The 16062-nt window shown below is 39.3% G+C and overlaps 1 protein-coding gene across 2 annotated transcripts in view; it reads right to left on the reverse strand.

Moving 5' to 3' along the window:
• The window catches only part of GRK4 (G protein-coupled receptor kinase 4), a 39016-nt gene extending 23049 nt beyond the window's left edge, over nucleotides 1-15967 (reverse strand). Inside the window, exons 1-3 of one of the 2 annotated variants that reach the window (XM_051619038.1) lie at nucleotides 15687-15967; nucleotides 5521-5607; nucleotides 4763-4875 (exon numbers count right to left, since the gene is read on the reverse strand). In XM_051619038.1, the coding sequence (XP_051474998.1) occupies nucleotides 4763-4875; nucleotides 5521-5607; nucleotides 15687-15738 (252 nt within the window). In that variant the 5' untranslated portion in view covers nucleotides 15739-15967. The remainder of the gene's footprint in view (nucleotides 1-4762; nucleotides 4876-5520; nucleotides 5608-15686) is intronic. The other variant, XM_051619039.1, reaches the window with a different exon arrangement.
• Nucleotides 15968-16062: the final 95 nt, after the last annotated feature.

The raw sequence follows: 16062 nt of genomic DNA on the forward strand, positions 1-16062 counted from the left end.
ACGACTTACTATTAATAATTTTAAGGAATAATCTAGAAGCAGGCATCAAAAGTTACTACATTTCAAGACAACACAGATCTGGAGAAAGATGCATTTGTGAAGAGTAATCTCAAATATGTAATAGCTTCATAAGCTGGGCCAACTCAAAGCTTATTTCATATCTTAGAATGTAAATGAATGCACCTAGGAACAAAGAATACATGGCAGAACTCCAGAATGGAGGACTACATCACATTAAACATCAGTTTGGCTGATTGGGACAACAATCATTAAAAACCTCACAGGAAGTTCCAAGTGACTGACCTAGTCAGAAGAGAAGTTACATACCTTTATAGAGAAAACTAAAATACTGAAAATTTAGAAGAACCAAACCCCCACACAATACTGGAAATAACAGAATTCCTGAACTCTAGTTCTGTAGCGAAACGCAACTAACCCACACTGACTCACTGCTAAGTCATCAACATCTTTTTCTGCAGAAACATTATGGTATCAACCACTCCAGCACAGTACTTAAATCCATAAACAATTGCAAGCCACTGTTTTAGCTATTTTAATTCCACAACACTCAGTCTAATGCTAAGGAATTCTTCTGCAACTACCAAACAACCTGAGCAGGTCAGAAAACGTAACCAACTACAGCAGTGCAGTTACCACCTTTAACATCTTCAATTATGCCCAGGTAGTCACTAATTTCATAGAGTCAGGCATACTGTTTTAAGCAAGAAATGTTTAAAAGGAAGTTTAAGAGACAGCCTTGTCAACTAATTTCTGTTACTCACAGAGCTTAAGAGGAAAGTTTGAGCTCTCACCCATTCCTTTTTATACTTGAGTAACCTTGTCCCCAGCTAGTGAAATGAGTCACTAGATGATTGGATAACTGTAATTCCTCACTTTAATTTCTGTCCCTTTTATTCGGTTATTTCACAACTCTTTCTGTAAAGCCAAGCTGACTCCAGACATTAAAGTCACACCCTGTCACAAGTTAAAGCTTACCAGCCTTAGCATTCCAGCACAGGTAGACAACATAGCATTGTACTACCTTGATTCTGCCATTTTCGCCTCCTGGAATAATCATGCTACTGAAATTGCATAGCTCCATATAAGAGTCAGAAAACTCTTTTAATTAAGACTATGGCATTTTATGGCAAAAAGCTTACTTTCAGAGAGATTAATCCTAAAATTTATTAAAATGTAAAAAATAAAAAGCTGGCAAAAACCAAGCTAAAAAACCCACAACCTCAGCCTTTCCTTTCACATTACTGCCTTATAAACAAAACCAACAAAATGAACAATCCCTTAATCCAATTACAAAAAAACCTTGAACAAGCTTGCTGTAGACCAGTCCAGAAAAGGACTAACTTAGGAGCTATCTGCAAGAGATAGCAGGTATTTTACCTCACTTCCTCAATCAAGACAGCATACTAGCTTACAATGGCAAGTGTAGGGTCCTGCACCTGGGGAGGAAGAACCACATGCACCAATACAGTTTAGGGGTGGACCTGCTGGAAAGCAGTTCTGAGGGGAAGGACCTGGGAGTCCTGGTAGATAGTAAATCATCCATGAGCCAGCAGTGTGCCTTTGCTGCCAAGAAAGCCAGTGGAATCCTGGCGTGCATAAGGAAGAATGTGGCCAGTAGGTTGAAGGAAGTCAATCTCCTCTTCTACTCTGCCCTGGTGAGGCCACATCTGGAGAACTGGGTCCAGTTCTGGGCTCCCCAGTTCAAGAGAGACAGGGAACTGCTGGAAAGAATCCAGCAGAGGGCAACAAAGATGACTGGGGAATTGGAGCATCTCCCTTAGGAGGAAAGGGTGAGAGAGCTGGGACTCTAGTCTGGAGAAGGCTGAGGAGAGACCTTATTAATGCCTACAAGTTTCTTCTCACAGGTAATTAGCAATAGAACAAGAGGGAAGGGCTTCAAGCTGCAACAGGGTAGGTTTAGAAAGGAGATCAGGAAAAAAAAATTCAAAGAAAGAGTGGTTAGACACTGGAATAGGCTGCCCATTGGAGTTACCATCCCTGGATGTGTTTAAGGGCCATCTGGATGTGGTGTTGGTGGATATGGTTTAGGAGAGAACTTTGTCGAGTAGGGATGATGGTTGGACTCAGTGATCCCAAGGGTCTTTTCCAACCTGAATGGTTCTATGATTCTAAGTATCTAAAGGGTGAGTGCAAGGAGGATTGAGCCAGACTCTTCAGCAGTTCCCAGTGACAGGACAAGGGGCAAAGGGCACAAGCTGGAACATGGGAAGTTCTATTTAAACATGAGGAAAAAAATTCTTTACAGTGAGGGTGACAGAGCACTGGAACAGGCTGCCCAGGGGGGTTGTGGAGTCCTCTTCTCTGGAGATACTCAAGACCTGCCTGGATGCAGCCCTGAGTAATGTGCTCTAGGGGATCCTGCTTTAGCAGGGGAGTTGGACTAGATGATCTCCAGAGGTCCCTTCCAACCCTGACAGTTCTCTGATTCTGTGATTTTCAGATCATGAGAGTCATTCATTACAGATTATATTGTTCTTAAGAGAATTCCATTTCAGTCATTTCCAAACATACTTTTTCACCTTGATTTTTCAAATGACAGTTAAAAGAAGAAAAAGTTAATTGTGAAAACATCCCTTACATTATCTCAACTAATGCAGCCTTAGTTAAATCACTGAAGTGTTGCAAGCCACATAACTCTATAGGTTACATATTTCAAAACAATTCAAAATTTTCACTTAGTGTAAAACATAGTCACCTTTTAGAGACAATTTCACCTGAAAAAGACATGCCTACCTTAGTCATGCCTGAGATTTTTTTTCTCCTTTGTGCTGCCAAGGATTCTGTTACTGCTTATCTAAGCTTTTAAGGATTAAAAATGTGTGTGGAAGTTGTAGCCATTAAGGGTCCATCCACAGTTGCAAGTGGTCTTGTCATTGTTAATTGCTCATTAAAGGCTTTGATTTACATTCACTTCAGGATATTTAGCTCCACTGTTCTGGATTTCCATGTGATACATTCTATGTCTCCAACTGTCAAACTGAGCCCTGCAATTCAGTGCTAGAACAGCTCTTAAGAGTCACACAGGTATGGTGAGACGCACCTGGGGAGTAAGCCTAATTAATTGCACAAAGATTCATTGATAAATGTAAGGCAATCCTACCTACTTGACACTAAAGTTTCTTTTTAGCTGATCAAGTGCCTCAGTCTATACTCCCGTAGGGGGAAAATATGATGAAGTGGGGCGCACAGCAATAAGCTCATGTACTTCCTTATACCCTGCACTTTTCAGAGCCATCTTGCATTCTAATACTGTACTTCGGGGTGCATGCAAGCAGCAGCACACTTCTTCTACACTACTGCTATCTTTGATCATTTGTTTCCTGAATATAAGAACAAAAATGGGTGGGATATGGAAAACGCTTCTTTTGGCAGAAATCTCCATTTAAGACTTTATCTTACTGCTCTGAGGCATTAAGAATAAAAAGCTCTGAGCTATTATTTTCTTGTTTTAAGGACTGTTGTGTGCCTGCCTACTCTTCTCATTACTTTCCCCCTCCCCATGAGGGTTTTCTCTGAGGAGTTTTACAAAACATGGCTGCAGGCACACTTCCTTCCTCCCCTCATTCTTTAGCATTAGATACCAAGATGCAAATGTATCAAGACAAAATACACTTCCTTTTCCCTTGGTCTCTAAAATCTGGTTTCTCTCTTTCCAAAGATGGCTCCTTAATTTCCATCTCCATTGTGTTTTTTTTTTAATTAGCACATTCTGTCTAGCCTCAGGCTTCCATGCAAGTTGCAAGATTTTCAAGTTTATGTTTACAACATTTTCAAGTCTGAGCATCACAAGTAATAAATGTACACAAATCCTTTTAGGGTCAAGTAGTCAAGCAACAAGTCTTTCTAAAACTGTTTCTCTCGTTCCCCTCATGCCCTTTCTTGTAGTTCTGATCATACCAAGACAGCAGAGATTTTATAATTTCCCTTTAGGAACACAGAGAGAGTTTTTTGATATTCATCAAAACGTTACAGCTTTACAGGTGGCAAAGAGTAAATTGCTCTATATTTTCATGTATGCAGCATCACCGAACAGATGTGTTTAGAGAAAATTGATATTCTACAAAATTGTTGTGTGTTAACCCTGATAGGCAGCTAAGCCCCACACAACCACTTGCTCACTCCCCCCCAGTGATAATCAGAAGACTAGAGGCAAGAAAACTTGTGGGTTGAGGTAAAGACAGTTTAATAGATAAAGCAAAACTGCATGCACGAGCAAAACAAAATAAGAAATTCATTTGCATCTTCTCATCAGCTGGCAGATGTTTAGCCATTTCCAGGAAAGCAGGGCTTCATCATCATGCATAACAGCTACTTGGCAAGACTAACACAGTAACTCTTAACTTCCCCCCTTCCTCTTTCTTTCCTCCAGCTCTTATTGCTGAGCATGGTGTGATACCATATGAGATATCCCTTTGGTCAGATGGAATCAGCTGTCCTGGTTGTATCCCCTCCCAGCTTTTTGTGCATCCCCAGCCTACTCGCTAGTGGGGTAGCGTGAGAAATATAGAAGGCTCTCTGTAATCACTGTTCAGCAATAAGTAAAACATCCTTGTTATCAACACTGTTTTGGTCTAAAATCCAAAACATAGCACAGCACGAGCTAGAGTGTAGAAAATTAACTCTATCCCAGCCAAAACTAGCACAGAAATCAAACTTTTTACAAACAAAAACGTATAAGCTTTTGCCTACTGCTATTCATCTCCAGTTTCTTACTGCTTACCACTGCATCCAGAAATTCAATGCACCTTTTCAAATCTGGTCTGGAATCACAGAACTGTCTGAAGAGAAGTCTTCCTATGGGCTGTTTGTCACAAAGTTGGTTATAGTCTCTTTCTGAGAAAGAAATAATAAGTATGTATATTTGTTTACTTTTATTTTTGGCATAAGTTACTCCTTACTCCCATTTGAGAATAGGTCAGATTTTACATTTATGTATTTAGCAAGGATATCAAAAACACACAAAGATCCCAAAGAATTGTGGAACACACACTTCCAGTCACATTAATATCTTACAGAACATCACATTTATTAAAACCACATTGAATTATACGGTTGTTTCACTTAGGTTGGGAAGTGGAAAGCAGCAATAGCTATCCCAAAGTAAACAAAGCTGTTTAGACAGAAGAAATACAAGATGATAACAGAAAAGGTTAAAAAGTTATTACAAGTTACTAAGAAAAGAAGTGAAATAGATTATCACATCATTCAAATTACAACATGATTCCTTTTTCTAGTTCATGGTTTGTAAATTTATTCTTTAGGAGCAGTTTCCTTTAACAAACAAGGAGCCCTGATACAGCTTTTATCTTCTCATAAATTTATCTTCTCATAAATTCTCCACCACATTAAAAGTTTAATACCTTTTTTGCTAATGAGCATTCAGAAGCAAGACAGAATCCCTTCAGTTAACACCACTAAAATGTTACCCTTCCCTTCTCAAAAAATAAAATAAGGCAGACCATACAGCAGGACACGTACCGATGGAGCATCTGATACCTTCACAGTGACTAACAGGTGGCAACTTCAGCATTTCTTTCCATTTTTTACTACGCCCACTCCGTTTGCCTACAAGAAGAATATGACTAATGTCAAACACAATACTACATCCGAATAAAATTAAACATATCATTAACAGCATAAAATTAGATCCCTTCTGCACAGATCTGTCAGACCACTTTTCATGCCTAAAAAGAAATTAATCTTCAAGGCTACCCAAATCAATAACAAATTTGATACAGAAGAACTTTTATATAAAACACTAATAAATGCAGAAAGTCTCCTGCAATACAAATTTTTTCATCTTGGCTGTGCATACAGAATATCTCTGCAGAGACAAGGCAAATATTTAGGTATCCAAACCATTACAAACAAAACTGAAACATCAAAGACAAGCTAAAAAAAAAGTTGAGAATACTCTCTCAACCATGGTGATGAATGGAGGACATTAAGCTGAATAAAATATACACATAACAAAGTTCTTAAACACATCTTTGGATTATCAAGTTGTACATAAATATTCTCTTTCCTTTTTTAAGAGCAGAAATAGTAATAAAAGTAGACCCCACTAATAAATGAGTGGGCATTGCTAAAATACACAGCATTTATTCTAGACTATAGTAAGATACAGGATATCAGGAACAACTTAGCTGTTGTAAAATTCAGATTTTTTCAGTGTTTCAGATTCCACAGCACTAGTATTAAAATTATTTTCAGAACTACTACAGTATTTTCCCCATTGTTTCTAAAAAAAAAAAATTTCTGTGCTTCATTTTCTAAGTTAAATTGGAATTTTAGCATGTTTGACCTGAAGAAGCTTTGACCTGAAGAACCAATTCCAGTTACAGAAGACATCCATACTTACCAAAAAAAGCAAAGAGAAAGATACAGGAACACAGTATTTTTTAATTGCAAAATATTTCAGCAGAAGAGTCATTTTTGTGGGGCAAAATATTTTAAAAGATGTTTTTAGTGAGTGATATGGCCAGATGCATTTCCACATGAGAGAACAGTAGTAAAACTGCATAGAAATTTTCTAACTGTACCAAAGCAGCACATACCGTTAACCACAATGGGAGAGAAAGGAAGGGAGTTACCCTATGTAACCCGAATAGAAACCAAGCAGCAAACAGTACTCAGCTCTTTCAGAATCAAATCATTAGAGAGAAAGGAACTAATTTTCAGAATAACAAAATATCTATTTAAAAAAAAAAAACAAACCACCTCACTCAAACATACGGCTCCTTGAACAGTTCCACCACTGCAGGCAGAACAGTTCCATCTTAGTGTAACTCAGCTCATATAAAATTTACATTATCTTTGCTAACAGGAACATTGACATCTAACTCTGCTGTTACAGCAAATAATTCTCAACTCTATCACCAGAAAAGTAAACACATAATGAATATCAAACCTTAAAAAGCTGGCTTGCAGAGATTCTTTGAACTGATACCTACTCTCTAGAAAACCTTCTGCATTTTATTTCCTAATGTTGCTTTGACATTTGTCTTCCAAAATATTGTAGAACACAAATATCTGTGATCTACTTCCCACCCTTATACTTCATGCAGTACCATAACTAATCATGAAGGTGTAACTACCAGTATCATTAAAAAAAACTCCAATTACTGTAACAAAATATTTTTAACCATGCATCTGAAAAACACACTAAGCTGTAAGGTCCACAGAAGGTAAATTTCTTCTATTAGAAACTGTTCAGAAAGACTTATTTTTGCTTGACACAAGACAATCAGTATTGACCAAAAATGATAAACTGACACAAATTCATACCACAGTGCTGTTTGTAAAAAGTAAAACTGAACTGTGATATACACCAAGTACATCATCCTCTGAAGTGCAGTCGAAGAGAAAAAAAACCCAAAAAAACCAAACCAAAACAAAAAAAAATGTGGATCACTGGGGCATTACACTTCAATTCCAACATAAGAAAGTCTGCTGCATTTGGTCTCAAATATTTGGCCAGCTACTTTTGATGTGACCATTGTGAGACACTGGCACCGGTTGCCCAGGGAACTTGTGGGTGCCCCCTTCCCATGCAAGGGATTGGAACTCAAACCATTCCATGATTCACTTTACAAAAAGAGACCTCATGCTAGAATGCAACTGAATTCACCATCCTACAGAAGTCAATAAAGACTATATATAATGTATTAATGATATACAAGAACTAAGTGCTTAGTAGTATCAACTAAACATGCTCTCTCTTCTCTGACCTTCTATTTACAGACTTTTTCTGTGCTTTTACTGTATGTCCCAATAATGTAAAGAGAAGGCATGACCTACATCACTTACAGAGAAATTAGCCATTTCTGGTAAAAGGTATGGGAGAGGGCCAATTTGTTTGTCATATTATGCCCTAATTGCAAATCCTTTTCCATTTCTGAGGCAGTTTAAAAGAAGTATCAAATCAAATTATAATAGTTGTGGTTTGTAAGTGTCTTAATATTGATTTCAGAGCTTCTGTTCTGGATTTCATTCTAAAATGCTTCAGATAAAATTCTTCCAGAAAGACCAACAGCTTATTTTCCAACACTGCAGCAACAAAGCCATTAGGTTAATCTGCTTTATGGTTGACCTCTGTGGTTCAGATGAAATACCACTTTTGCCTCTTTCAGATGTAATTGCTGGCTAGAACAATGTCCAACTTGAAGCAACTCCTCTTTTACAAAGAGAAGGGTGAATGCAGCAATATACCATTACAATGAGGAAACACTGCAACTGCATTTTTGGGTACATGAGTGTCCTGGTTTGAGCCAGGATGAAGCCAGTTTTCTTCAGTGAACTTACCTTCTTCTCCTCCCCAGATTACTTCTTAGAATTTCAGCATTTACCTCCTTACATGTTTTTGCTTCTTAAAAAGATAGGTACTAAATTCAGTTAGGTCATTGCATTAGAATGCAATATGTTATGAGAGAGATTTTGAGATGTTCCCATTTTTCAGCCTTTTTTTTACAATTTCAGAGAAGCATTCGTTACTTTTGTAAGGCAAGATCAATTCATCAGTAAAAACACAAAGAGAAACTGCTGTGGCAAAACAAAGCCATCTGGTGTAGAAACAGATTTAGACAAATAAAGGGTATTTTTCAAATCATCAGATGGACTTCCCACAGCCACAGTGATCTTCCTTACAGGCAGAATTTATAGCATAATTGTAATTTCACTGAGTACAATGTTAACTGAACATTATTAAGTCAGTTTTCCTTGAGATAGAAAGCTTGAATTCTCTCCTACAGAATGAAAATAGTGAGAAGCATTGTACTATCTATGGCTAATGAATGTATACTGACTACAGGCTGTACACGCTACAGTGCTATGATTCAGTGGCTACTACACTGACACTGAGATCCTGCCACGGAGTTGTTCAGGGACCTCAGTGGTTCACCCTTCCTGTCTGTAAAGGGTAAGTAACGTGTTTCTGTGCACAGCTATTCAGCATTAGGGTTGCATGATTGCTACAACATCATTCTTGCAAAACTGATTCCACAAACCAGATTGTCAGATACCAGCTGAGAAATTCATACCAGACCACACCCAGATAAGCTCTGAAAGCATCAAACTGCAACAAGAAGACAACCTAGAGCACACCCTTAACCATATAAATGAATCGACTGTCTCAAAGAAAAATACAGAAGAATTTTCCTTCAAAACACTCCCAATAAGGACTAAAACCTGTCATTGAAAAATCAAAACATTCCTGTTTAACTATGGCCTTATGTCACAAAGACACTTGTAAACACTGCCTACTAAGTAACAAATATTGATGGTATGCCCTTACTGTGCAAGACCTACCTCCAAGACACAAAGTACTGTGGAATTGATATCTCAGGTCTTCAGAATGTTAACACCAAAGTACTACTAACTTCAGGCTAGGAGACAAGTTCACACACACCATCACTTGAGGAAGGCTGTCATGCTTCCGATTCCAGAGATAGCTCATATTGTACTGCTTTGTGGGGTTTCTGCTACCTTCTCCATTGCTTAGGTCAAATAGATGTTTTGACATCTCAGCTCCTTGAAAAACAAGCCTGGTCACAACTTAACAACTAGGTTTATCAGAGTGGCATCTCTTCTAAATGCAGAAAGATATGTATTTTTCCCAAAAATACAATGCATATAATTTAGGTGCCTTTCAGGAATTTTACCAGAATGACCTAGCTGAAAATTCAGGTTTCAAAACAGGGCAGGCACCTAATTCTTCAGCGCTATAAAGGTCGAGGCACTTCTGAATGCAAAGAGAAGAAAAAATGCCAGCAGTTCAATAAATAAACAAAGATACCTATAGATCACAGATTGTTATGGTATTTTTAAGATAATATTCCTCACACTCCTGCATTCAAGTGCTTGGAGCAAGGTAATGCTAGAGTCCTCTTGCTCATTTGACTGTTAGAGCAGTAACACTGTAAGCATTTAAAAACCCCAGGTATCTATGTGAACGTTTGTGCAGCTTATTTATATGCACAATCATTTATTGTTCCCACAGTTATAACCACTTGAACAACTGGTTCTTCACATCGGCTCTATCTACAGTGCCAGTAATCATGTGCACACTTAAGAATGCCAGTGCATACATGCTGAACGGCTTCTGCACCTCTTCAGAAATTTGGTAAGAAAGCCTTCTATCAACTTAAGTAAATGCAACTAATCTAAACACGAATTCATTGACCTAATCTTCCGATCAAACAATGCAACATCTACGTATACATTTCATTTCAATGTGTCTATAACAACAACTTGGCTAACAGAACTTATGAGAGAGAAACAAACCCAACAGTTTTCTAAAACTCCAATTTTACAGACAGCTCTTTGTCAAACAAGGTTCTTTTTATCATAATGGTACATAATGACTGCAACAGAGAAGTCAAATTCCTTTAAGTAGATTGTGAAACCTCTAGTTATAATTGCCACCTTTGAAATAAGCAAAGCAGCAGTGTTTATCAATAACTAGACCTCTCATGTTTATTTAGTAAATGTAATTATTTAGATTCCAACATGCCCACATGCATTCTTCTTGCAGTTCATTAAATAAAGGACAAAAAGGCAGACATTGTGCATAATTCTGTACAAACACAGGAAGACATGTTTCCTGCCACAATGAGTTTACAGCAATTTAAAGCACAATGAAATAAGGCAGTGTAATAGAACATTGGAGGCAAATAAGGGAAGAACAGACAAAAATAACAGCAACTGCAAAACCTCACAGCCCTCTCACATTCAAATTTGTATTTGATGCTGGTGAATGGACTTTCTGGGTATCACTGTGCCTTGGTTTCCACTTGTCCATATTCCTTAAAGATTTTAATTCAGTTTGATAGCCAAACTGCAGTGATGTGAGCAATTTCCTTGAAATTTTCTTCCTAGTTACAAATGCACACATTATAGGACATCTGCCTATGTATCATCACCAATACCATACTGAATTACTAGTCTATACTGCAAGCAAAAGTAGGATTTATTTTGCTTGCAGAATTATTTAAGTGGTCTTTAAACGTAGATAGTTAAAGCACACAATTTGAGTGGACTGCTTATTTTTTGTAGAGTGCTAATAATACAATTTCAATTCTGCAACAAGTATTTTTCAGAATTTGCTTAAGCCAAACCGTGATCACATTCTGTTACTGAAAGGCTCCTGCTAACTCCAACCTTGGGCTGCACATAACAATTATCAAATCTGTGGGAACTTGATGATCCATCTGAAAACTGATTTTGGGGGGGGAAAAAACCCAAACCCAAAACACCAAAGAACATACTAAAAAAGAAAACAACAACCAAAACCCATCACAACAATCCACACCCTAGACCATTTCATAGATCCAACTGGAAACTATCTCGCCCATTCTGCAGCCACAGGCTAGAACCAATACAAACAAAAGCTTGAGGAAAAATCTGCTTGAGGCATGATCTTAATTTAGCCTAAATCAATGACATAGAGCATATTATATGCCTAACAGCAGATCCAATTCTCATTCACAAACTGCTCTTGCCAGAGCAGTACAACTGAATTTTAAAGTGAATGCAGAGGGACCAGGTATGTTTAAAACGCACTCTTGGCATGGATCCTCAATGGGAATAAACTGCCATGGACTTCAAAGGAACTACAGATCTACCCTTTGGATGTATTTTTGGAGGCTATTACTTTAGGCAATGAAAAAAGGAAGGCTCCTAAGCAGCTTAAAACATACAGTGATTAATTTCTTTCCTTCAAAACATCACAGACTACATATGGGATGCTGAAATTAATTTGGGGCTTACATATAGTCAAATGATTTATTAAGAGTGATTGAAATAACTATGAAAAACACAAGATACAAATAAAAATAGACAGTGAATATAACATAAAAACATTTTTTGTGAACTTTAGATTTTTTCAGAACAACCTGGTTTATATTTATTATTTGCCCCCATTTATGGGATAAATTGTTCAGTGTCTTTCAAGAGGTACTAATTTCAAAGATATTTCTGCTAGGAAAAAATGAATGTGTTAATTCTGCTCTTCCACAACACAAAGTCATATTGCTGCACATTAATTCTTTTACACATAAAAATCCCTATATGTCAAAATCTGAGTAAGGAGACCATGAAATTGCAAGGTTTCGCACTGTCTATCTCACAGTTCACACATCATTATCATTTTACACTTACCTGTTTTTTTCTATCTCAGTTGCTGCACTACAGTGCTTGTAAGATCAACTTGGAGTTTGCTTTATAATCTCGTTTTACTACTGACTCACTTGTGCCTGTTCCACCAGAGGGTTCACCTTAGGAGGAAGTTGTCCGTTTTTCTTTCCCACATACAAATTTCCCTCAAAAAGTCACACATGCACAAGAGGAAAGACCTGGGTTGGCACAGAAGGCCACTTATCCCAGGAAACTAGGACAGGGAATCCCAGAACACTTTCCACTGCAGTTTTCACCCAGGGGAAAATCCCTCCACGGACAAGTTAGCTCTGCAAAAGCAGGTCAACTGGAAAAGTGGACGAGGAAAGAAAAAACTCCCAGTTTAGCTCCTGATTCCTTAGTCTTTCATCCATAACGTACCATAGGGTACTTTGTGTTAGCACAGTATTTTCTAGTAGTAGGCACGTACAAGAGTCATATATTATGAGCCATCGCTAACACCCACGTGTGCAAAGAACTGGCATTTGATTATTTACAAAAGCACCATTAAAAGAAGATAAGGAATCCTCATAGCTTTCCTTCTTCACATAAAGTATTTTTTTGTAGTTGCTACAGAGATATTACAAGCCTGTATTGGAAAAAGCCTTCTACTAAAATAATCTGTTTTACAAAAAGGCTTGAAAAATCCTCTTAGAGAAAAGCATCATAAGACAAAATGTAAAGTTTTGAGGCTGGGAAGAAGCTGAGGTTGGATCTGGCCAAAAATATGGGACTAGTAAACTCTTACAAACTGATGCAAATTGAATTAGAAGATTTACACCTCTATTGAAACAAATTAACAGTAAGACCATTAGTAAGAAGGAGAAGGTAGTTAGTCTATAAATATACATCAATACCACTGTTTTGTTTTCTGTAGAAGGATAAAGTAGCAGTAAAAAATGATGTATTTTGTCTAAGAACACTGGTTAGCTCCGGGCTATCAAATTTACCTTCTACATTTCAAGTCAGATTTAAAGAGTAGACACTGACCTAGCTGTTCAATGTGTGCTAATTCTGCACACCTACAAATATAAAACCCAAATGATATTCACATAACCTTTCATCAGATGAGAAGTATGCAACATCTTTAATGCTGTTTCTATATTTGCAAAATGAAGATGACATCTTTAGGGTTAAAAGACTTGATAAGATACAACTTCAATAGTACAATCTTTTTCTACTCTCATTTTCATCACAAAGGAACTACAAGATAGACTGAGACTGACCCATGCAAGCCATAACTAAGCCTATGTTAATTTCTTCTAACATGCCACTGAAAACTATAAAAAAAGAGCACAGATGTTTACTTCTTATTTACTTTGCTTTTATAAATGAAATATTGATGCACATCACCACCTTCTCTTATCCAGTCTTTAACACACTGAGGAATTGGAAAAAGGATGTGGCTTAAGCCTATAGATGAAAATAAGTTAAGCTGTTATTTTATACTAGTCCAAGATTTTGCCTACTTCCATGAGAAACAGTAATTCTGCACTTTTCCATGCTGTCCCACCTCTCCATACATTAATACAGTGAGATAAAGGGAATGTGGGAAGTTAAAGGTCAATTGAAATTGTCCCAGTTGTGTGGCCCTTTTAGCAAAGAATGTATTTCAGTAAAATATCTACCTCACATACTAACTTTGCAAATTCCATTCCCTTGGACCCTAAAAGGCATGTAAGAGTAGGGTTGGGACAGGGATTTTATGGAATGGTCCTGACAGATGGAGTAAACCAGACACTCCCAGACCTCCCAGAGCCTGCAATAGGCAGGGAGCACTTTCATTTCAAGAAGTGTTCTGGAAAATGTGATGTAAAAAGCACCCCTTGCACAGGAGCTCAGTCCTGAAAAGGTAAAAGACCTTCTATCAATTGATCAATGGAGTTTTATAGTTTCAAAGCCAGAAATCACATTTCTGTGCATGCTTACACAAAAGAGTCCAGGCCAATTAAAGGTACAAAAGAGTAACAGTTTATTACCATTACCTTGACAAGCTTCACATCAGGTAGAACTGATCTTCACATCAGCTGCTGTCAGACTTTCATTTAGTTCATTAAAATATCTTGTTTGGTCAGTTCTACCACTACAGTTTATTTTAAACATAGTGAAACCTTAACTAAAGAGGCAACCTGACATTAAGCAGCCACTTAAAAGCCTTTCTAGATTACCACTCCACTCTTTGTGGTGAGGGCTTGGGCATAGAAAGGTCCTGAGCCAGATTCCACTTTCCCTTCATTTCTCAGATCACTTCAATGCAAACTTCAAATTCAGGCAGCACCACCACAGACATGTTACCGTCAGTGAAACCAGCCAAAACATGTCCTGTAGTTTGAGGTGGTCTTTTCAGCTAAGGTTGGGAAATGGCCCAAAACTGTGATCACTGTTCTGGTTTTTAAACCCCACTTCAAAGTCAAAAAGCTGATTTTCCTCTCTTGCAGCTTAAGGCAAATTTAACTGGATACACATATGGTGTAAGTGCCAAACCCATTTACAGTTGGAGAAACTTGCAAAACATACAGGGGCAGATTCTGTTGCTCTTACTCACTTCAAACTGCTCCAGCTAAACTAATGGGACTTCTCAACACACTTACGAAAAGCAGGATCCATTCCAAAAAGCATATGCACGTTTCACAGTTGAAAAACATACTCTACATTGAGTACAGTGGTAATCTGGGGAGGCTTTCAAGTGGCCATTTAATGGACAGTAATATACAGGAAAAAACAGTAGGACAATCTTATTTCAGGTCTTTAAAAATCAAACAAACAAACCAACAACAACAACAAAACACAACAACAACCACGTGCTAGACTAAATTTCATTATAAACGGAAAATGTTTGTTGGGGGCTGAATCCTCAAGTCAAAACATTCTGGGGAATCAAACTTAAGTACTAACCCAATGGAAAACAGCACACTTTTAATACTAGGTTAACACTCGGCTGCAAAATACAGGTAGCATTCACCAGCTAAGTTTTTCACAAGCAGGAATCTCAGCAAGACAAGAGCGCAACGTTCTCCCAGAGAAGATTTATGTCACTTCGCCCTCCGTATCTCTATGCGTATATATTTACAATAGAGAACTAGGGATTAACGATCTCCTTAAAACATCCGGTAAAAACACCACTCGAACCGGGAGCCCGCAGGGGGAAGGAGAAAAGAGGGTGTTTTTTCAGGAGCGAGCGACACGCCAGGGGCTCGGAACCGGCCCCGCGGCAGGAGCAGGGCAGGTGCCTGAGGGCGCTGCCCGGGACCCGCCGTCCTGCCACCTCCCCGGGGGGGTTCCCCGTCCCGCCCGGACCCCCCGGCCTGGCAGCCTCGCCTCCCTCCGCAGCCTCTCCTCCTCCATCACTTCCTCTCCCCGCTCCCGGCTGGCCCCCTCTCCCCTCACCTCAGACCCTGGTCTTCCCGTCCGCAGCCCGCCCCGCCGCGCCCTCTCGCTTCTCCTCCCCCCTCGCCTCGCCCCGCAGCTCTCACCCTCCCGGGCTTTCAGCAGCACCGTGTTGGCCACGATGTTCTCGATTTCCATGGTCGGGGGCTCCTTCCCCTCAGGGCAGCCGGAGAGGAGGCCGCCCCTACTGCCTCCTTCGCCCCCTCCTCCAGCCCCGCCACCGCCGCCACGCCAAGCCGCCGCTCATCCGGCCCCGCAGGACCTCAGCGCCGCGTTCGCCTCTTCCCCATCACCCGCGGCTCGCCCGGGCACCGGCCTCCCCCTCCCCGAGGGCGGAGGCAAAGAGCAGGCAGCCACGGCCCGCCCCAACCATTGCTCTCCCGCCCGCCTCAGCCAGCTCCGCCTCGGCCTGCCCGGGCCGCCTCCTCCTTCTCACCCCCGTGACTACAGCTCCCAGCAGGC

The sequence above is a fragment of the Apus apus genome, chromosome 4, assembly GCF_020740795.1.
Source record: "Apus apus isolate bApuApu2 chromosome 4, bApuApu2.pri.cur, whole genome shotgun sequence".
Lineage (NCBI taxonomy): Eukaryota > Metazoa > Chordata > Aves > Apodiformes > Apodidae > Apus > Apus apus.